General features: G+C 35.9%; 2 protein-coding genes across 2 annotated transcripts; both read right to left on the bottom strand.

Moving 5' to 3' along the window:
• Nucleotides 1-1,606: 1,606 nt before the first annotated feature.
• Nucleotides 1,607-6,198, bottom strand: LOC135681335 (uncharacterized). The gene is made up of 2 exons (XM_065195759.2): nucleotides 3,438-6,198; nucleotides 1,607-3,050 (listed from the first exon to the last, which is right to left on the bottom strand). The coding sequence occupies exon 2, from the start codon at nucleotides 3,036-3,038 to the stop codon at nucleotides 1,866-1,868; it is 1,173 nt and encodes a 390-aa protein (XP_065051831.2). The 5' UTR covers nucleotides 3,039-3,050; nucleotides 3,438-6,198; the 3' UTR covers nucleotides 1,607-1,865.
• A 1,993-nt stretch (nucleotides 6,199-8,191) lies between these two features.
• Nucleotides 8,192-20,482, bottom strand: LOC135681337 (ras-related protein Rab-5C). The gene is made up of 8 exons (XM_089111967.1): nucleotides 20,327-20,482; nucleotides 15,246-15,366; nucleotides 13,906-13,989; nucleotides 12,540-12,615; nucleotides 12,106-12,181; nucleotides 11,736-11,858; nucleotides 10,051-10,144; nucleotides 8,192-9,400 (listed from the first exon to the last, which is right to left on the bottom strand). The coding sequence occupies exons 2-8, from the start codon at nucleotides 15,325-15,327 to the stop codon at nucleotides 9,270-9,272; spliced, it is 666 nt and encodes a 221-aa protein (XP_088968093.1). The 5' UTR covers nucleotides 15,328-15,366; nucleotides 20,327-20,482; the 3' UTR covers nucleotides 8,192-9,269.
• Nucleotides 20,483-20,517: the final 35 nt, after the last annotated feature.

The following is a 20,517-nucleotide window of genomic DNA, read 5'->3' as shown; positions in this document are numbered from 1 at the left end:
TTCGTGACCTTTTTCAAGCCTTGAATGAGTTGAAGTGAAGTTATTAGTGCAAGGTCATTTCGAAAAAGGTACAGTGGAACCCCGCCTTACGGCCATTTCGTTAATACGGCCACCTCGTTATTACGGCCACATTTGTTTGGCCCGGAAAAACGGCCATACATAGTCTCATAAAAAACCCCGTTTATGCGGACTCCCGTCAATACGGCCAGCGGTCATATTTGCGATCCCAAACAGCCGGATTCTTTATAATTCCACCCCGTTGATACGGCCATTTGTATCATGAGGCAATACGCTCAATTTTTTATATGAAACTGGCTATAAGAAACGAGTACTGGACAGTCAGAAAAAAAATAAGAAACTTCAGTTCTCGAAGCAAAAAAATTAAGAAACAATTAAATCGTGATAAAACTGAGAGCAACGAAATTTTGTAAAATCCAAGAACATTATTGCCCTGTTGGCCTAGCGCTTGAGACATAAGGAATAAAAATATACTTCCCACACCCAAATACAGCATCAGAACGGAAGCGAATCTCTTGACGTGATAAAAGAGGCCACGAACGTTTCATAACATCATTCATGACATCATGATTAAGAAACTCTTAAGAAACAATAAGTATTGAAATTTCCAGAACATTAAGAAGCTGGAGTACTCAACATCGACCTTTGTTTCTTATCAAAAATGTGAGTGTATCTTGCCTTGAAGATGTATTATGTTTTCTCGAGTCAAAAGGAAACAATGACACAGCAGACGCCCTTCCAGGTGTCATTTTTAGATGTCTATTTACGAGAAGTTTCAATATAATTATGATTGGTGCGGTGGCAGTGGCGTAGATAGAAAATTTCATGGGAGGGGCGAAACTGAGATTTTCCGACAAAAATCTGAAAAAAATTTTAATTTTTTCATACATTTAAACAAAGTTCAATCTAGTTCATTTTTTATATTTTAAAATTCCTCTACATGCAATATCTTACTACAATTACATTACAACTAATTACATACAATTTTCACACATAACACAAAATACTTATAATAACAGACAATATATAGCAGTCACGTAAGATGTTGTTTGCAGGTGAGTTTCTTTAGGAGGAGCTCTCTCAGTAGATGAGCTAACCGAGGAGAGAGCACCCCCTTTTCTAAGGTGGTTTTGATTGTAATTGATCATTTACATGAGTGACTGAACAATAAATTTCACTTCAGAATCAAATGTGATAGTTCTTGGTGAATAAAAGGTTTTTAACTTTTGATAAAAACTGACAACAGACAACGATCTTTTATGTTTTCTTGAATATGTTCCAAATATTTAGGACCAAAGAAACACACAGATATGATACTAGATTGAAATGTATTTTTGCGTATTATAAAATATCATTTTTATGGCATGCCGTGTACCATTTGACACAGACTCAACAAGTTGTGACACAGATTAACATAACGATAACGAAACATAACGACAGTAGAACTGAAGAAATTATTATAATAAACTTTAAAGACTGTGTAACACTTAGATAAAAATTAAAAACCCTGTTTTGTTTTCGACAAGATAAGAAATTATCCGACAGAATAGCTGTTTAGCTTTGCAGAGGGTTTTTTTGCCCCCCATGACCCCCTCTATCTACGCCACTGCTCGATTGTAGAATGATGTAATATTTGCATTGAGAATAGAGAGCATGGACAAGCAGCGACTTTATTCATTTGGGTGTAATTTTCCGTGCTTTTGACGAAGCGATAATTAGAAGGCAATTGTGAAATATTAATGCCATTCGAGTTTATGACGATAAAGTCTTTCTTCTAACACATCGTATAATTTTGAAACGAATTGATAAAAGCTTTTCGTAAATTGATAAGTCATAGTTGAGCGCTTTTAAGCTAAAACCCAGACAGTGGACACTTGTTCAGTAACACTGAAAGTAAATGGGCTCTTATTTATATGTTCCCCTTGACATTTAACGCTAATCTCGTGATTACCAACAGCATTTGGTGTATATTCTATTTCATACTTTCCTTTTTTAATCTGCTTCACCGTCATTTTAGGTGGTAGAATTCTTGGCCCCGTAACTTTCACTTCAATGTCCACTGAAGACGTCAGTTTCGAAAATTCAACAAAGAATGAAGACGTTTGATATTTCCTTGCATTGTTTAGTCCTTCCCCATAAGCAAAGCATTGATTTTTTTCTGGCAAAATATCTTCCAACATTGTTTTTTCCAACATCATTTCACGGCGTTTATTAGCACCCTTGTTGTAAGAACTTCTATTGACTGTAAAGAGAGCAGATGCGTGAAGCGGAATAAGCCTGTCCTCAAAATCACATTCCTCTGCTGTCCTTTGGCTGCAATCTGCAGATATAGGTCCACTATCCATGTGTTCATTGTAGCTTGAGGAAGTATCTCGATTATTTTCATCTGTGTCTCCCGTGCTGAAGATTGTAAATTCTTTTTCTTCTATGTTTGGTAAACCATCGGTAGACGTGGGAGCGACAGTTTGCCATTTTCTTTTTTCTGGAGATGCGCCGAATGAACAAGAAAGTTCAGGAAGAGAGGAAGACTTTTGGAAGCGAAAGTCTTCAACATACAAAAGATTTTTGTCTCTCGTTTCATTAACTGTGAGATTACAAAACGATCTTGCTGCAATCTGATTAAGATGGGTATTTGAAGTATTGTCTTTTGTATAGGTAACGGAGTCTTTTAGTTTTTCCGTGCTTCCTATCTTCTTCAACAATGTTTGGGAGTTTCTAAGGGCGGTCTTTGGAGAAATTACAGCATTTAAGTGTTTGGAAGTGAGCGGTGCTTTTCGACCTGCTGTTGGTGAGCCTGGTGCAGACTTTGGCATATACTCATGGTGCGTTTTCTCCTCCTTTTGGTTGTTTTTAAGGACCTGCCTGCACCCACCGTAATCGAATGACTGGGCCTTGTTGACATGTAGTTTAACATGTCGGCCTGTATTCTTGTTTCTAGATGCTTCGTTCCGTGTGCCATCCTGGTTGTGGCTTAACTTTGAATGCTTCTGAAACCCTGCAGCTTGATTTGTTAAGAACATCAAGTCTCTAAACTGCAAAGTTCAAAATGTTCTATTTAGAGTTCGCAAGTTAGAGTGGTAATAGAAAGAGTGACATGAACCACTCTAATGTGGTGTTTCAATGAAGATGCAATTTGTTTTTGTTTCTGGGGTGAGCTTCCTAAACTTCTACCACGAACCTTCCATCGAATTCTTTTATATTTATTTATGATTATATACATTTACCTACTAAAGATAAGCTGGACGTACATACGGCAGCTTTGCTGTTTAGCATTTAAACGCTAAAGGACAATTAATAATGCGTGATTATTACCTTAGCATTGTAAAACAAAGTTATATTTCGCTTACAGTTATAGGGTTTTGTTAAAAAAAATACTGCAATAAAATTCAAAAGAATTTATATGTGTTATTCGTACATACCAATTTTCCAGTGTGCTGCGAACCGGTCTAGCAGTTTCAATACATTCCTTGCGGAAACATTCGTTGATAGCTGAACCAGCAAGTTAGCACTATAGTTCATGTGCATAGCAACAACGACAGGATACCATTGTATTCTTGGAAAGTAATTTAATCTAGACGATTTCGTAAATAAGCGGGATTGCTGTGATAAGATCAGCCACCGACCATTGTTCTTTCAAGTCCACACTAAATTTTCTAAAATGACATCCCACCAACAAGCAGTCGAAACAGACAAAAGGACCGTGTAGCTTAGGAATGTTAAAGGAGATTTAAACTTCGGCCTAACTTCAAATTACTTCGCCAACAACTGTTCCTTAGTCTTCATTGTTTTTCTTCAATGTCGTTGTTCTTAGAGATAACTATGATAGTCTCATCCCTGCACAAGATTTTAATGATAAATTCAGAAGCCAATACAAACTTTATCGTCCAAAATTTACTTGCAAATGCTTTTTATCACAGATGCAATGGAGCAGAACTTTGAGTGGTTTCTCCCGGTGAGAAGCTCTTTCTGTGGAATCTAAATGAAGTAAAGAAAGGAGCCTGCTTCAAGAAATCTCACGAGTTTCATTTTTCTCTACCGATGTTCCTTTCCTGTCTTCTTGGCTGCTGAACTACGGCACAATTAAAATTCAGTGTTCGTGGGGGATGAGGTGGCGAAACAAATGAAAACACGAGGCTACACTGTGATAATCCTAATTACCAATAATTCACGACAGATAGCCTTAAAGGATTTTCAATTCCAAGAAGGACCAAAAGCACCCATTTCTCAAAAATGTTTTTTGCACTAAAAGCACAAAAAAAACAGTACCCTGGCTGGGTACACGAGCCTCATCAATTCAAGCGCGTGAATAGCAGAGTGGTGGGAAGGAATTGAGGGGTATAAAGGTACAGGAGCAGAGAGCGTTCTTAATTGAACGTTTTCGTCAGAATTTGATGTTAAATATCAGAACACAACACTTAGAGCCAACGCTTAAATGTGACTTCGAAATTACACAACCTATCCTCTAGTTCATGGTTTCTGCATCATTTTCTCCATCGTGATTTTGTTTCGCCAGGTAGATAGATATAACTCTAAAAACCGAAGCATGCGAAACAAAACATATCACAATGGGTGCACAGTGAAAGGCAACCGAATTATAAACCCAGAAGTCTTACAAGACAAAGCAACTGAGCTAGCACACAGGCAACCAAGGTATTGAAAAGACGAAGAGTTTGTTGAGAGAAAAGATTTGGTACCCAAACATGAGCCAAAAAGTTAAAGAATTAATAGAAGCCCTAATTCTTGCCAAGCAGTGAGTATAAGCAAATTAGTTAAGCCAACGCAGATAACACAAACTGAAAACATACCTTGGCATCATGCAGGGATTGACTTTTTAGGACCAATACAAGATTCTCAACAATATTTATTGGGGGTCATTGACAAATACAAAGTTTCCAGAAGTAGAGATTGTGTATACTACTCTGCTCAGGCCGAAATTCTAAAATTGATACTAAAGATGGATACATTGTTATTTTCCTACAAAAGAAAAGAAACAAGATAACATCAAAGTTTAATCCAGAGCGGCTCACTGTCATACAGATTAAAGAAATAAGAGTAGTAGCAAAGAACAAAAGTCAGATCATCACAAGAAACATATCGCATTTCAAGAAAGTACCACATTATGAAACGAGGGACGAGATAGAGAAACAAAGAACAGGGATTCAAAGAACAATGAAAAGATCCAAATGAAGAGGCAGAGAATAATGATGACGTTCAAAGCGATCAAGAATACCAATTCTGTTCGATATGGAATTTCAATACCATCTCACTTGATGAAATGAAAAAACAGACTTTTAAACTTTAAAAGATGGGACTTTGTTCTTCAAAAAAGGGGTAGCATTGTGGTGATTCATACCTATTATGATGTTGCGTAAATACTTCATGTTATGTATGCACGTGGTATATAGATAGTAAATGCATCTCCGAGACACGCGTTCTTCAATGGAAACCTATTTACAGTGTCGAAAAGTAAACGGTAGCATGCCGGACTTATCATTGCTTGTTCTCTTCGATATTAAATATATCAGATCGCTCGCGCAAATCCCCTTTTACACTGAAATTAGGGAGCTAGACTAGGCACTTGTTCAATGGGTTCACTAAATTCTAAAAAAGGTGATAGTAGAAGACAGCTTTTTACGTACCACTGGCCAAAAAATAGTCTTAGATTCAAATAAAACAAGCGAACGTTTTGGCTGGAAAATGAGAAAATGGATTGATTGTAATAGCCATGTATCAAGAGCAAAGTGATAGCAAAACGCTAATTACAGTTTTCTTTAAGGAACTTCAAACACTGTCTCTGTTTTTATTTGACGATATTTTCCAGGCTGCTGTGGCATGACTGGAATCTCGAAACTTCAGATGCTCCGCGACAGAGCTGCAGGTTTTGATGCCTCTAGTAATCAAATTCAGAATCTAGGTAGTCCATAACAGCCAATTACATGATTGAACACATCAGGACGATTTCACAAGTCTTTGAACCTTCTAGCCTCCAAATATAAGAGTGATATGTTCACAAAAACTTTCTAAGGTACAGCATGGCAGCCATGTATTACAAACATTGTTTTCAAGCTCCCAAAGAACAATGCAATGGACAGAAATCATTTTCGTCTAAGAGTGCTAAACTTTGGAATAGCCTAGATACCAGAGATAGGCACGCAACATCTCTGATTCGATTAAAAAAATTCCTTCCTTGAATTTCAAAATTCCTTGAATTTCATAGTTTACACTTGGGAATTATTTTTTATTATTTTCAGACAGGGTGGAGAAAAGCATTGGAAGTGGTACAGCTGAGGTAGAGCTAAGAATTGGTCTTGGGACGGCTTGTGTAGAGAAAATAACTGGACTTGGTACAGTTGGGAAAGAGAAAAGCACTTGAACTGGTACAGCTTACGTAGAGATAAGAATTGGTCTTGGTACCGCTTGTGTAGAGAAAATAACTGGACTTGGTACAGTTGGGAAACAGAAAAGCACTTGAACTGGTACAGCTTAGGTAGAGATAAGAATTGGTCTTGGTACGGCTTGTGTAGAGAAAATAACTGGACTTGGTACAGTTGGGAAAGAGAAAAGCACTTGAACTGGTACAGCTGAGGTAGAGCTAAGAATTGGTCTTGGTACGGCTTGTGTAGAGAAAATAACTGGACTTGGTACAGTTGGGAAACAGAAAAGCACTTGAACTGGTACAGCTTAGGTAGAGATAAGAATTGGTCTTGGTACGGCTTGTGTAGAGAAAATAACTGGACTTGGTACAGTTGGGAAAGAGAAAAGCACTTGAACTGGTACAGCTGAGGTAGAGCTAAGAATTGGTCTTGGTACGGCTTGTGTAGAGAAAATAACTGGACTTGGTACAGTTGGGAAAGAGAAAAGCACTTGAACTGGTACAGCTTAGGTAGAGATAAGAATTGGTCTTGGTACGGCTTGTGTAGAGAAAATAACTGGACTTGGTACAGTTGGGAACCAGAAAAGCACTTGAACTGGTACAGCTTAGGTAGAGCTAAGAATTGGTCTTGGTACGGCTTGTGTAGAGAAAATAACTGGACTTGGTACAGTTGGGAAAGAGAAAAGCACTTGAACTGGTACAGCTGAGGTAGAGCTAAGAATTGGTCTTGGTACGGCTTGTGTAGAGAAAATAACTGGACTTGGTACAGTTGGGAAACAGAAAAGCACTTGAACTGGTACAGCTGAGGTAGAGATAAGAATTGGTCTTGGTACGGCTTGTGTAGAGAAAATAACTGGACTTGGTACAGTTGGGAAAGAGAAAAGCACTTGAACTGGTACAGCTGAGGTAGAGCTAGGAATTGGTCTTGGTACGGCTTGTGTAGAGAAAATAACTGGACTTGGTACAGTTGGTAAACAGAAAAGCACTTGAACTGGTAGAGCTGAGGTAGAGCTAAAAATTGGTCTTGGTACGGCTTGTGTAGAGAAAATAACTGGACTTGGTACAGTTGGGGCAAAGAAAAGAATTGGACTTGGTACAGTTGGGAAACAGAAAAGCACTTGAACTGGTACAGCTGAGGTAGAGCTAGGAATTGGTCTTGGTACGGCTTGTGTAGAGAAAATAACTGGACTTGGTACAGTTGGTAAACAGAAAAGCACTTGAACTGGTACAGCTGAGGTAGAGCTAGGAATTGGTCTTGGTACGGCTTGTGTAGAGAAAATAACTGGACTTGGTACAGTTGGGGCAAAGAAAATAACTGGACTTGGTACAGTTGGGAAAGAGAAAAGCACTTGAACTGGTACAGCTGAGGTAGAGCTAGGAATTGGTCTTGGTACGGCTTGTGTAGAGAAAATAACTGGACTTGGTACAGTTGGTAAACAGAAAAGCACTTGAACTGGTAGAGCTGAGGTAGAGCTAAAAATTGGTCTTGGTACGGCTTGTGTAGAGAAAATAACTGGACTTGGTACAGTTGGGGCAAAGAAAAGAATTGGACTTGAAAAAGCTGGGGTAGTGCAAAGCATCTGAATTGGCAAAGATGGGGTAGAGAAAAGCATTGGACTTTGAACAGCTATGGTAGATAAGAGCAGAGGTATTACAGCTGAGGTAGTTCAAGGCAATAAAATTGGTCCAGATTGGTAGTTAAAACCACTGATATTTGTACAGCTGCCGTGGAGCAAAGTAGAGTGAAGCATTTGGAATTGGTACAGGTTAGGACGACAACAAAATGACTCCCAACACAAATCTATTTGTAATGCAAAAAGAGCATGGCGCATTCACTGTCAAAATTATTCAACTTCAGGCAAAACATAAATGCAATTTTGTCTTGAATAATAAGGCGAAATGAAGAATAAATTTACATTGCTTAACAGCTGTAACAGAAGATACAATAAGTGAATTATTGGGAAAGCAGGGTCTTTTACTTTCCTTCAATTGAGTCGGCTCAAAACGCAATGTCGATCTAAAGCAGACTCTTAAGGAACCCTTGATAAAATTGCTCCAAAGACAACCGTCTTGTTTTGAAAAGGCTTGGAAACATTTATACATATTTCACAGATAATAGATTGTGGGAACTAAAGGAAAATAATAAATTATGTTCATTATCAGCTTAAATGGTACTTAATTACTATAATTATACTAAAAGAAAACTGAATCACTGACTGTTTGAAAAAGTACGGTATATTTTTATCAGACACAACAAATTTAATAAAAACAGTGCGCTGTATGAAAGATTGGGCCAGAGGAAAGGGGACAAAAAATTGCAGCTGAAATTGATGATACCTATTTTCCAAAATCAAGCACTAGCAAAAATTAACACGAGAAATTGTAGGGACATGACAGATTTTAGAAAACATTGGCAGGAGTATTCACATGAGATGTGCAAATTTCAAGCCTATATGCAAGGGAAGGATCCCTACAATTTCTAATGACTTTTGGAACTGTTTTTTATGAGATTAAAGGCTATATTTTTATAAAAGGTGAATACTTTTACCAAAATGTTCTGAAAAAGCTTACCTGCTTTAGTGGTAATAAAATGATAGCTGTTTGTATACACTATATCAGAGGATAATGCAAAAACCCTTTGACCCCTTTAACCTGACAGACCTCCCTTAAATGCTTTAATTTTGGAAAGTGACTACACTGGAGATTACTTTCAAAATTCGTACCAATATACGGACAGGATTAGATGTGCGTGACAAAATACAAGGTAACTTAATGCTACGTTTCGCCCAAAAACAATAAAGTCACGACAATACAGCCTAATATTTGTGTCTGTACCATTGGATACATAAATCATTTCTCATTTCCAACAGGTATAAATCTAATTTCCTCCACCGCAGCATCCTTTATTCTGACGTTGTTCGGTGTCTTTGTTAGAAAGTTGAACGCCACCGCGGACACTAGTACCAGCAGCTGCACCTTGCGACTCTTGATTCTTTGGCAATTTTTTTGCTACAAGTTGAAAAAAGAAAACAAGTTACAAAAACTGAAATAACATTGCTCATATCACTTCGTTTGAGAAGGTAGCTTGCGTGCTAGCAGGTTCCTAAAAAACTAGAACTTGGAAAAAGGGAGTCGATAGTCCTGTGCTGATATCACAAGGACAACCTACAAACAGGGATTAGCAGGTGCGACAGGGGAAAGGCTTGTATAACACGCCATCTTTAAGATGCATACATTTACCATCCCATTTAGGCAGATACAAATACCTAAACGTGTTGTTTCAGCAGTAAAATACTGGTATGCCAGGGTACTTCCGTTGCTTCACAGTGATTTCATTCTCAATTTTTCTAACAACTAAAAGTATATTGATTCCTTAGATCAACGTAGCAATTTGTATGAAGACTTTTTATATGAACTTAGATGAGTCACCTGAGAGGAACAGTATTACATGGAATATTTACCTAGTTTCCCTTCATATAACTCTATAACATATATACTCCTGCAACTGGACCAATATCTTACCATCAACTTAGGTATGAATCTTTTTTCAATAAAATGACTTATTGAAAAAGCTCATACACTGAAGAACTGATATTTTAAATATATAAACAGATTGAAGGTGTTAGTTCACAACATCGGAAGGAAGAAAGTCAAATTACCGATGGCAAGGAACAATTCGTTGACGTTCATTGCGGTCTTGGCTGAAGTTTCCATAAACAAAAGACCATTTTCTTCTGAATAAGCTTGAGCCTCCTAGAAAACAGTGCTGATGAAAATCAGGGGGAATTTTAAGGGCCCAAAAATACATCATATTCTACAAAAGACGATAAATAGAAGAACGGAAAACCGAAGACATAACGAAATACATGAAGGGTGAGAAACCACTGGACAAGGGACGGATTAAGCACCAGTGATTGGGGGGAGGGGTGTTAGACACTAATTGGATTCTTGTGCCACGCTCTCCAAGTCACTGGAAAATGATAGACACGCCCATTTTCAAAATTCGGTTTTTAACTTTAAGGTAAAGAAAGTAACTCAAGTAAAATATTGGCGTCATTTTGTTACTACCGTCTACCAAAAATGATTTTTACCAAATGGAAGCAAAATTTACCGAAGGACACAGAAATATTGGGGAGTGTCGCTCTCCCCCCTCCCCGCTAAATCCGTCCCTGCACTGAACTATTGAAAACTGCTGATAAAAATTCCTGGTATGCATCAAGATAAAAAACAGCGAAGAAAACTGTACAGGAATTAGGAAAATGGGATGCTGTATCGGTATATTGTTACTATCAACTTTTTGTCATATACTTCTTCCTGCTATTTTGTTTAAGAAGATTGACAATGAATAAGAGGAGAATGAACTCAGTGAAAAAATTTCTTAGCGTACTGCAATGAACTCATCAAACATTGGAAGGTTATTGAAATATTATCCCAACATCTGAGTCAGTCAGTTAAAAAATGGAGTGGCTGTGAAGGTGCAAATGTCGATTAGCCATTACCTCAAAGTAGAGAGCGAGCCGTCCTGTATTTTGGCAAACAAAGAAAGAAACAGCGAGGTATATGACCGGTTTTATGTTTGATATGGTATCCATTTACGCCAGCAATGAAAAACTGGCGTTACATGTAATGTTGAAAGGATTTAGGACAGTTGCCATGACTGACAAAGCAAGCAGCCAGTAACGATGCTGGTGTGATCTGCCTGATAAGGCAGTAGATAATTATAAGTCTTGCAAAGAAATCGCTGATGGAAGCTTTGTTGGTGTATACCGTTACCTTAACTTTTATACATTATGCACTCAAATAAACGCTCTCTCGGTCTTGCTTCTAGTGTTGGTGCAGCGCAGACTAAAGGGCGCTTCAACTTTGTTATTCATAGGTAACCAGCTTAGATGGAGATTATGGCAAGATTATGGCTGGACGGATTTCTTGTAAAAACTTCCAAAAACAGCTCCAAAAAAGCCGCAAGTAACAAACAATTTACCAGAAACGGTAGAACATTTCATCCTTGAGCAAATATTTTTTGAGGATAATTTTGTGATGGCAGAGGGCGTGGTTTCTTGCAACCTCTGCGGGGGATCATCCACAGCCTCTTGTGCGGGAGCCTCTTTTTTGCACGGGAGTCTCTTTTTGTACGGGAGTCACATGTCTGCGGGCGGTACGTTTTCTGTGTTGGGGTTTTGTGTGAGGGGGATTTCTGTGTTGGGGTTTTGTGTTAGGTGGGTTTCTGAGGTGGTTTTGTGTTGAGAAGGGGGTCTGGGTTCAATCTCGGCGTTAGTTCGTTCTTTGCTAATTTGCACCTTGCTAAGAAGCTATGGTATCAATTATTAAAAGAAAACCAACTTACTTCAAATTCGATCATGCGTTTGTTGCTCAAATCGGCTTTATTTCCGGCTAAGGCAATTACAATGTTAGCGCTCGCTTGCCTGTGGAGCTCTTTAACCCAGGTTTTTGCTCTCGCGAAAGTATCCTGCAAAAAAAACACTGTTATAATATTGATAGGTTTAAAAAGAAAACTATTGTGATTACCCGTTTTTAATGATTGTGATTACCCGCTTCATAAAACGACGATTGCTTCATAAAACGACGATTGCTTCCTAAAATCAGTAACAAGGGACAAACAACAACTTGCTAAAAAAACACCAAAGCATGAGCTCCAAAGAAACTCAGAAATCAGTCAAAGTGTTTATATCTTAAAGAAACATTCTCAAACTTACCGTGTTGGTAATGTCATAAACAACTATGGCTGCTTGGGAGCCTCTGTAGTACATTGGTGCCAGGCTATGGTACCTTGCAGGTTTGTTAAAGAAATACAATGGTTCAAACGCATTATGATCAACGTTACAAGCAAAACGATCACAAAACGTGTTTTGGTATGCACAAAAGTGATCAATCATCAACTTAATTTCCGACCAAGCCTGCTAGCTTCGATAGAATATGTTTACGGGCAGATAAAGTTCGTTGTATGATAAATTCTTTTAAACCTAAATTATCAATGTCAACATTATCAACATAATTAAAATGATAAATTATTAAAAATCAATTAAACTTCAAAGTTATATAATATATGCCATTATCAAAAAATGCAAGCAATTGAGTCAGACCACGGAAAAAAAGTCAATTTGTCATCGCTGGAGGTAAAAGGATATTTTCTTGGCCAGCTGTGTCCCAGATTTCAAATTTAACAGTGGTATCGTCAAAGCAGACAGTCTGTGTTAGGAAAGCCGCTATGGAAGATAGATTATATTAGATCCATAGAACACTTAATCACATCACTTGATGTTACATTAAACAAATACGATGATAGTATAAAGACAATTGAACAGTAGCAGTGTTTAAAATAAAAAAAGGTTTTCGGTAGCGAAATTCCACATCATCTTCATCATCATCACAAGCTGTCAGGCGTACTATCTACAGACATTTTTAAGATACTTTCCGTAAGCAAGATACAACATGTTGATATAAAAACAAAAAACAAACACAACACATTGAATAATCAGAACATATTTCCTTCTAGACAGTTGATACCAACAAACGTATCTGACAACATACTGGGATAAACATGTCCAGGTGTACGCTTTGAGTAATGTAATATCAGTGACAACATTTAAAAACATCTTAAAGCCAATTAAATTAATATAAACTAACTTCATATGTAAAATATCTAAAACTGAAAATATTTGAATATAGTGCAATCAGCTTCATATTTGGAAACAGTAAAACTAAACTTGTGGTATCAGTATTTTACCGGGACTGAAAAACTAGCGGACTTCAGCATCAAAGGTCCCAGAAAATTTCTTATGTCCCAGAAAGAAAAAAACCGAAGGTGACAAGAAAAGAAAAAGAGAAAAAGAAAGAAGCAGGAAAGAAAAAAAGAAAAGGGGGGAGTAAGAGAGATCTTAAACAAAGAAAGTAAGGAAAGTAAGGCATTTGACAGTGGTTGCAGATAACAGAGATTTGTAACTATAATATGTAAAAATCAATCCAGCAAAGAAGTAGTCAATATAAGAGCTTGCTGTTTATATCCAGTCATATACTAGCAATCTGCTCCCTCTGGAAATCGGTTTTTGGCCCTAACCTTTCACATGGCAACTTTATGATTGTAGAGACAATGGGCGAATATTGGGTAGGGAAAAGTTGACATTCTTGTACAACATCATTGTTAGATTAATCTCAAACTTTATCATGGGGACTTTAAAGCACACTTTCATATGAAAAAAATTGCCATGTCTGGATTTGAACAACATATTGATCTTGTGCAAAAATGTACAAGAGTGAATTTTTCTGAACAACACAAAGTACTAGAAAAGCTAGCCTTTTTATAATTATCTACATCTGCTATTGTTGGCGCTGTTGTGATATATATACACATAAAAATTTATTTTGCAATAACTTCCATGGTCCTTTAGAAATGAAAAAAAAATTTTACACGCCTGATTTTTGCTATGTTGCATATTATACGTGTTTGCTGGTATGGTGCAAAAAATAATTTAAGATCAATGTATTTAGTCTACTACCTCCAATTGTGCTTTCCTGGTATTCATGAAATTGTCCTTTGACAAAGCGCAGAACAAGACTTGACTTTCCAACTGCTGATTCTCCTGAAAATCAATAGTTAATTTAACAAAGGTAACAATAATTTTTCTTCAAGATAAAAACAATTATTTGAAATTTTGTGAAGAGGAAATTTCAGGGTAGAAAACAAGAGTTAAATTCTAAGGGTAGAAAACAACTAGCAAGCTAGTTTCAAAGCTTTTCATTGCATGTTGATTACTGTATATGTTAAAAATGATACATGCATAGATACACAAATAAAATCTAAAGACATACTTACCTAACATACATTCTTAAACAACTTTTCAAAAATCTTGATCATATATTGCAATGCAAATGGTTACATAACATTTAGTTTTTAAATGTTTTCTACCCTCAGAATTTAACAATCTACCCAAAACTTTTTTCATCAACACTTCTTCACATCCCCAATTTGTACTCTACCTTGACAGACAATACTGAGATCAGGAATAAAAAGAACAAAAAAAGAAAGCAACAATACTGACTGAGTTTGAGGATTGTAATGAGATGCTATAAGTGATAAAGGATGAAAAAACTGGCGATAAAAACCAGGTAGAATGCTGCTGTGAAAAACTGAGATAGTATACAGAAATAACCTATGACAAGACAAAGCCAAGAAAGCAGAATGATGATGAATTCCAAAACTGCTCAGAATGGTGAATCCCAAAATCATCATTAATTAGACCCCCATAACACTTCAAACATGTTAACTTGCTTTCTATGTTGACCATCTATGCGTATCTTACATTCACTGAAAGGATCAAACAACACTTAATCAAATTAATATCTTATTTATTAATGACTCTGTTGTCTTTCTTTGTTGTAATGCATATGTCACTGCAAAAGCTAACATCATTATTTTTAACTCATTCTGTTCTAATTGATCGCCAAGTCACTGATTGACAAAATATGTGCCTTATTACTCACTAACAGCAATCACATGAATGTAATGCCCCTGATTTTAACATGTTTAAGGTCTAATTTTAACATCTTTTCATCAAGGCTTACCTGTTGATGTTAAAACAACAGCCCCATCAAACTTCCCTTTCTACCATTTCTGGGCCAGTATCACTATAAAAAAGGTTCTCCCCACACCAGACTGACACCAGCTGTGGAAATGTGAGCCTGGTGTGCTGTCAGCCAAGCAAAGTCTGCCGCCTTTTACCATACACTTGCAAATAAATCTAATTGCTTGGTAGCTTATGTGTTGGGAAAGAATACCAGCACTGAAATGTGTGACATTGCCTAAAAGAAAGATAGTTAACAAAGATTTTGTACTAACCTAGCAAAACCAATTTAAATGGCTGTATCTTCCCCTGTGCAACTCCATTAGGACGCTGAGGTGTGCCTCCTCTCTGGGCCATTTTTGTAAAAGGTTGATGTATCCTCTATGCCAGTTAAAGCTAGAAAGGAAGATATTCTATCATTAAGAAGATAAACATCTCCATGCAAAGACAGCAACATTTACATGAGATTTTGTCAATTCAAGTTATTTCAGATGTTGGATGGTGTTCTGTCGAATCTATTTGTGTTTCTGTTACATGAAATTACAATGTGGGCAAAGACCGGAACATAAGAAATCTATTTTCTAGGACCTTTTTTATCATCCTTTAAATTAATGAAAAAGCCTCCTGTGCCTGTGTTTAAAGTTTGAAGACGATGAGAAGTTTTCAATACCTAATTTCAGCATTTGAACTAAATCACAACTTTACTAAAAAAATTTCAAAGAGGAAACAAAACAGTAACCGAAATAGCTTACAAAGTAAAGATTAGAAATTACAGACAACCAAATACTGTCATAATTAATACTGTAATAACTAAAAAACTCTGGTTCATAGTCTCCACTTTTGCTTTCAGAATCATGTAGAATTTCAATCCTAAAGTTAGAAAAAAAGTTCTCTTCATCATAAAAAACATTTTCTTGGAGACATAACCACATACAATAAGCATACTTTTTTTCCCATACACTTGAAATGTAACATTACCAAAGGTGCATAGAGATAAATCATAATGAAAATTATATGTAATGCTAAAAGCCTCTTTCTGCATAAACATCAGAAGATCGTTCTCTTTCTTTGTTCTTAAAACTTCACATGTCTCTCCCTTAAAAGGACCAACATTCAGTATAAACAGAACTGATTGGTTACACAAAATAATAATCACAAGAATAAGCCAATGTAATGGATGAACTTGTGATGGTGGTTGTTGTGGTGAAACACAGAAACTTTAACACAATAATGATAAAATTTCTTGAGGCTACCATTAAGCAAATATTTTCACATTTAAGAAATTGCAGCTACTTTGCTTTAAGGAATTATTAGCTGGGCTGGGTACAATCAATCAACATCATTTCATGTTTCCACATTAAATCTGAAGAAAGTTCAGTTCGGTTCAATTCAGTTTATATCATTTAAATTCTCTATATACCATATAAATCCAACAATACAAACAAATAACTAAATTTAAAAGATAATAATGTTGCAGAAAAAATTAATACAGAATACAAATACAAGGGAAATGAACTGCATGTAGGGGATTACTTATGATGTTATCAGATAAAGACTGCAATCCATTCATTTATGAATATTATTACAAGAAAATTCAAGCAAACAAGACACAGTGATAATTCAGTATAAAAAGCTTGACAAGAGAAAATTTTGTAATTTAGAATTTTTAAATTTTCTCCAGCTTTACAAATATTCAAGACTTTCAAACAAACAAAATAAAAACAAAAGAAAAATAGTAAATCCATTAAGTGGAACAATTTGGAAAAATACATTAAGACACATTACGATAGAATTGTTTGTTTTTGAAGACATTCACGAAATAGAAAACAAATTTACAAGATGCATCAAAACTCACACAGGCATTGCTTATGCAACTTTGCATTAGTTGAAAAGGAAGAAGACATTGTTTTTATTTTGCATTAGTTGTTAGAGATGCTGAAACCTGTTTTGCAGGATAAGGCTTTGCAAGATTAGCAATCTAAATTTGTGAATGATTGTAGCACACCTTAACATGAAATTCTACCAAAAAATTACAAAGCATTTAGAAACTTTTCAAACCAAATAAAGGCTTTTTAAAGGATGCTTTATAAGAAAGTTAAAAAATCTGTACTTAGTTTATAAAATAAGAATGTTAACATTTGATGGAAATCTTGTGGAAATCCTATTCCTTTATCTGAAAAATCTCTAGAAGTTCCTGAAGTTTCTATGCTTGGAAACTCTTCAAAAACGATAGTTATGAATATGTAAACCAGGCCTTTTCATAAGAAATAGCCCACATGAGTAGCCCATTGCTCACACGATTTCTCTTGTGATAAAAATGACCCTGTTATACAGTACCCTTTTATTTGAGGTAATATGGAATGAAAACAAACTTTGATGATGACCTTTAATGCACTCCAAGAAAGATTAAATAACCAATATAAATGCACTTCCTTTATCAATTTTATGTACATTGTGAAGGTCTAGACATTATACCAGATGATTGCAAAATGTCCCAAGTGCTTATGTATTTCACATATTAAGTGTCTATAGTATTCCATTGCAATGCAGTTAATTCAGCTTACTTAGATTTCCTGTGTTTTCATATACCAGCTTTATATTGTCTATGTCACTTCTTGGGTCAAATGATGACAAGAAATGTGTTAATTGATGAAACATTTATTCCTCACAATTTACCGTTTTGTGGTTGGGTTTGCTAGAGTGCCGATACAATCACGAATGATCGCTCGCATCAAACAAAATGGCCTGGTAAACTGTCTTGATGATTGAGTGTCTGATAATTGGTAAACTGTCTTGATGAAAGAGGGAAAATGGCAACAATTATCACTTAACAGCATTAAATCTCAGTAAGGATTTTTGGACAACTAAAGAAATTATAATGAAGTAGAGTTAAAATAGAGTAGTACAAACTGAGTCTTATATCATCCTGGGCCCTTGAAATTTTTCTTATTCTATATACAATTTGATAGGTAATCACCCCCATAGTCATAGGTTATGACACAAAGTGTATCTTGCATCTTATATTTTTCAAAAAAAACAAAAGAAAAATGTCCATGTTTTTCTTTACTTATCAAGACTATCTAGGGTTTTTTCCTAAAATTGAAAATACTATAGTTTCTGAAATAAGCAAGCAAACTTACAAGCAATACACCCAGTTAACTTTCAGAGTTTTCTGTTCAAACAACTTTTCCCTCCTATTATTGTCAAAATATCAAATTTTTAGGTTCAAGTTACTAAATCATGTCCCAAATAAACTCCCCACAATTGCCTGGGCTGTCACACATCAAATGGACTGCTGTCACTTTCTTTAAAACATCCTGCATAAGATAGACAACTCCAACAACACATTTGTTAACTTAGTTTGGCATCACATGCATCCTAAACTGCATGTCATAGAATAAGCTTTAGCATATGAGAAATCGAGAAGCCCAGAGAAAACCAGGAATTGACAATCAAATTTTCAAAGGTGATAAAAGCTAAGGGTGACTAAAAGCAAGTACCTAAAGTTGAAATAGTTGCTGGAATGATGAGCAACAGTTGCTTTCATTTGGAAAAAATGTAAGAACCTCTTTGCTGATAACAGTTGATGAAGAAGAATTTTATTAATTTGAAAACCTGTTGTTTCTATTTGATAATTCTAAATGCTCTGAAAAAATTTTCCTCCACAGAGTTGGTTTCTTTTGGATTTTAGAGTTTATTTATTTGCTCACTGAAATATAAATGCAAGTATTGCACCTTATACAGGGTAAAATTCTGTTACAACTATTTGTTACAACTTTAAAATGGAAATAAGGATATGTCATGTACAAGAGTGCATCTTATACTTGTTAAAATACAATAAGAAAATAAGTGCCATAGTGCAGAAAAGTCTGTGAATAAGCAATAAAGTTGCAAGATAGATATATAAATGTTATAAATATAAATTTAACTACCTGGATTTTGAAACATAAATCTTTATGCTTGTTTAGAAGCAAATTTTTGTCTTACTTTTATTAAGTTTAAACCTGTAAGTTTGCATATGATTTATTTGCATCTCTAGCACCTCTAGTCATCTTATCAATCAAACAAATGCAAGAAATTATGGTCAAATGGTCTAGTATTCAAAGTATGAGGTGTGCAATTGCATGGATATGCCTCTACACCCACCTTAGTTGTCCAAGGTTTGCAAAACATTGTTCAGGCTAAACTTCAGGAAAAACTTCTCAAAAGTTCAACAACCTTAAAGTTTGAAGATATGTTTCCAATGATTCTAAAACAGCCTGAAGTCAAAGTTGCCTAATTCAACGGCAGTTTCCAATGTGTTAAAGTATTCCAATACTGGTTTAATAAAGACCTTGCAAAGTAGTTTTATACATGCTAAGATTGCCATTTATCTTGAAGATTTCCTGATCAAACCATAGGATATTTTTTATGAATGTTCCCAATGATACCTGCTCAAATGAAAAATTTTTACCCCACACCATTGCACACGGGATGAAATACAGACATGTGAAACACTGCATGCAGTCTATTTTCATACTACAAAGACTTGTGGTCTGGTCTCTCCAGCATACCCTGCCAAGGTGTACCTTAGGCTGCATTTACACTGAACCACTGCCAACTTTTACCAAAATATCCTGCAACATTTTTTTACAATTATGGAGGACCTCAAATGGCATTTTTGCGTTAGCGGGAATCAATTTTACCTACTGAAAACAGCTTTAACACAATCCACAAAGCCACATCTTCAAAAATCTTTCTATTGTACTTTTCTAAACTTTGATTTGTTCCTTCCGTTCCTTCTTTTTCCTAGCCTATATTTCTTAAGCTGAATTTTTTTACATTTACCTACTTACTTACCTACAAGAATTTGATTCACGCGTCTAGAAATCGTTTTTCTATTTCATTTAAGTCATTTTAAGATTATGCTTGGCACAAAAGCTCTTAGAGTTCTTTATGTTGTCCTCCTTGTCAGCTTTTAGCACTAGTATCTTACAAACATAAACCTCAAAAATCTCTTCACTTAGAAATTTAACTTTTCTTTACTCTATTTTGTATCTTCTTAAACATGTACTATTAACGTAAACTAAAGAAATGAAATAATGAGATGGTCCTCCATCATAGGCCAGGGACAAAACGGACAAAAAAATATTTCAAATATATAATCCCTATTAAGGACTACTGGCAGTTTGGATGATCTGCTTGACTCTAAAGATATTAAAGAACAAAGTTTATATAAATTGTTCCTTTATACGATGACTACGGTATCATCTTGTGGCAGAGATACCGAAGACCACTCGGTTGGGCTAGGCCAGCATCAACACATTAACAGCTGAAAAAGTTAATCAAATGTTATCCCGCTAAGATAAATACTCACAGGAGACGCTGGTTCTTTTACTGAAATGATGGATATCAATCAGAAACTCTGTTTGGTGGTCAGGTACAGAGAAGGAGAGTGCAGAGCGGAAAAAATTCGACGACAATCCTTAGTTGATAATGTCTTCGAATTGCGCTAAACCCAATTGCATTGCGCAGACTCGACAGCATCGAATCTTTGACATGATGAGT

Source organism: Rhopilema esculentum, chromosome 12, assembly GCF_057945365.1.
Source record: "Rhopilema esculentum isolate cy_ngs chromosome 12, ASM5794536v1, whole genome shotgun sequence".
Lineage (NCBI taxonomy): Eukaryota > Metazoa > Cnidaria > Scyphozoa > Rhizostomeae > Rhizostomatidae > Rhopilema > Rhopilema esculentum.
Note: the sequence above shows the minus strand (reverse complement) of the source record. Positions and strands in the feature narration are given on the sequence as shown.

What these genes read in the sequence shown, in the direction of transcription:
- LOC135681335 (XM_065195759.2), bottom strand. Translation starts at nt 3,038, where the DNA reads ATGTTCTTAACAAATCAAGCTGCAGGGTTTCAGAAGCATTCAAAGTTA.
- LOC135681337 (XM_089111967.1), bottom strand. Translation starts at nt 15,327, where the DNA reads ATGGCCCAGAGAGGAGGCACACCTCAGCGTCCTAATGGAGTTGCACAG. An exon ending in AACGCATGATCGAATTTGAA is followed by an intron (nt 10,145 to 11,735) that starts GTAAGTTGGTTT and finishes ACTGTTTTCTAG; the next exon opens with GAGGCTCAAGCTTATTCAGA. An exon ending in CGAATTGTTCCTTGCCATCG is followed by an intron (nt 9,401 to 10,050) that starts GTAATTTGACTT and finishes TTCAACTTGTAG; the next exon opens with CAAAAAAATTGCCAAAGAAT.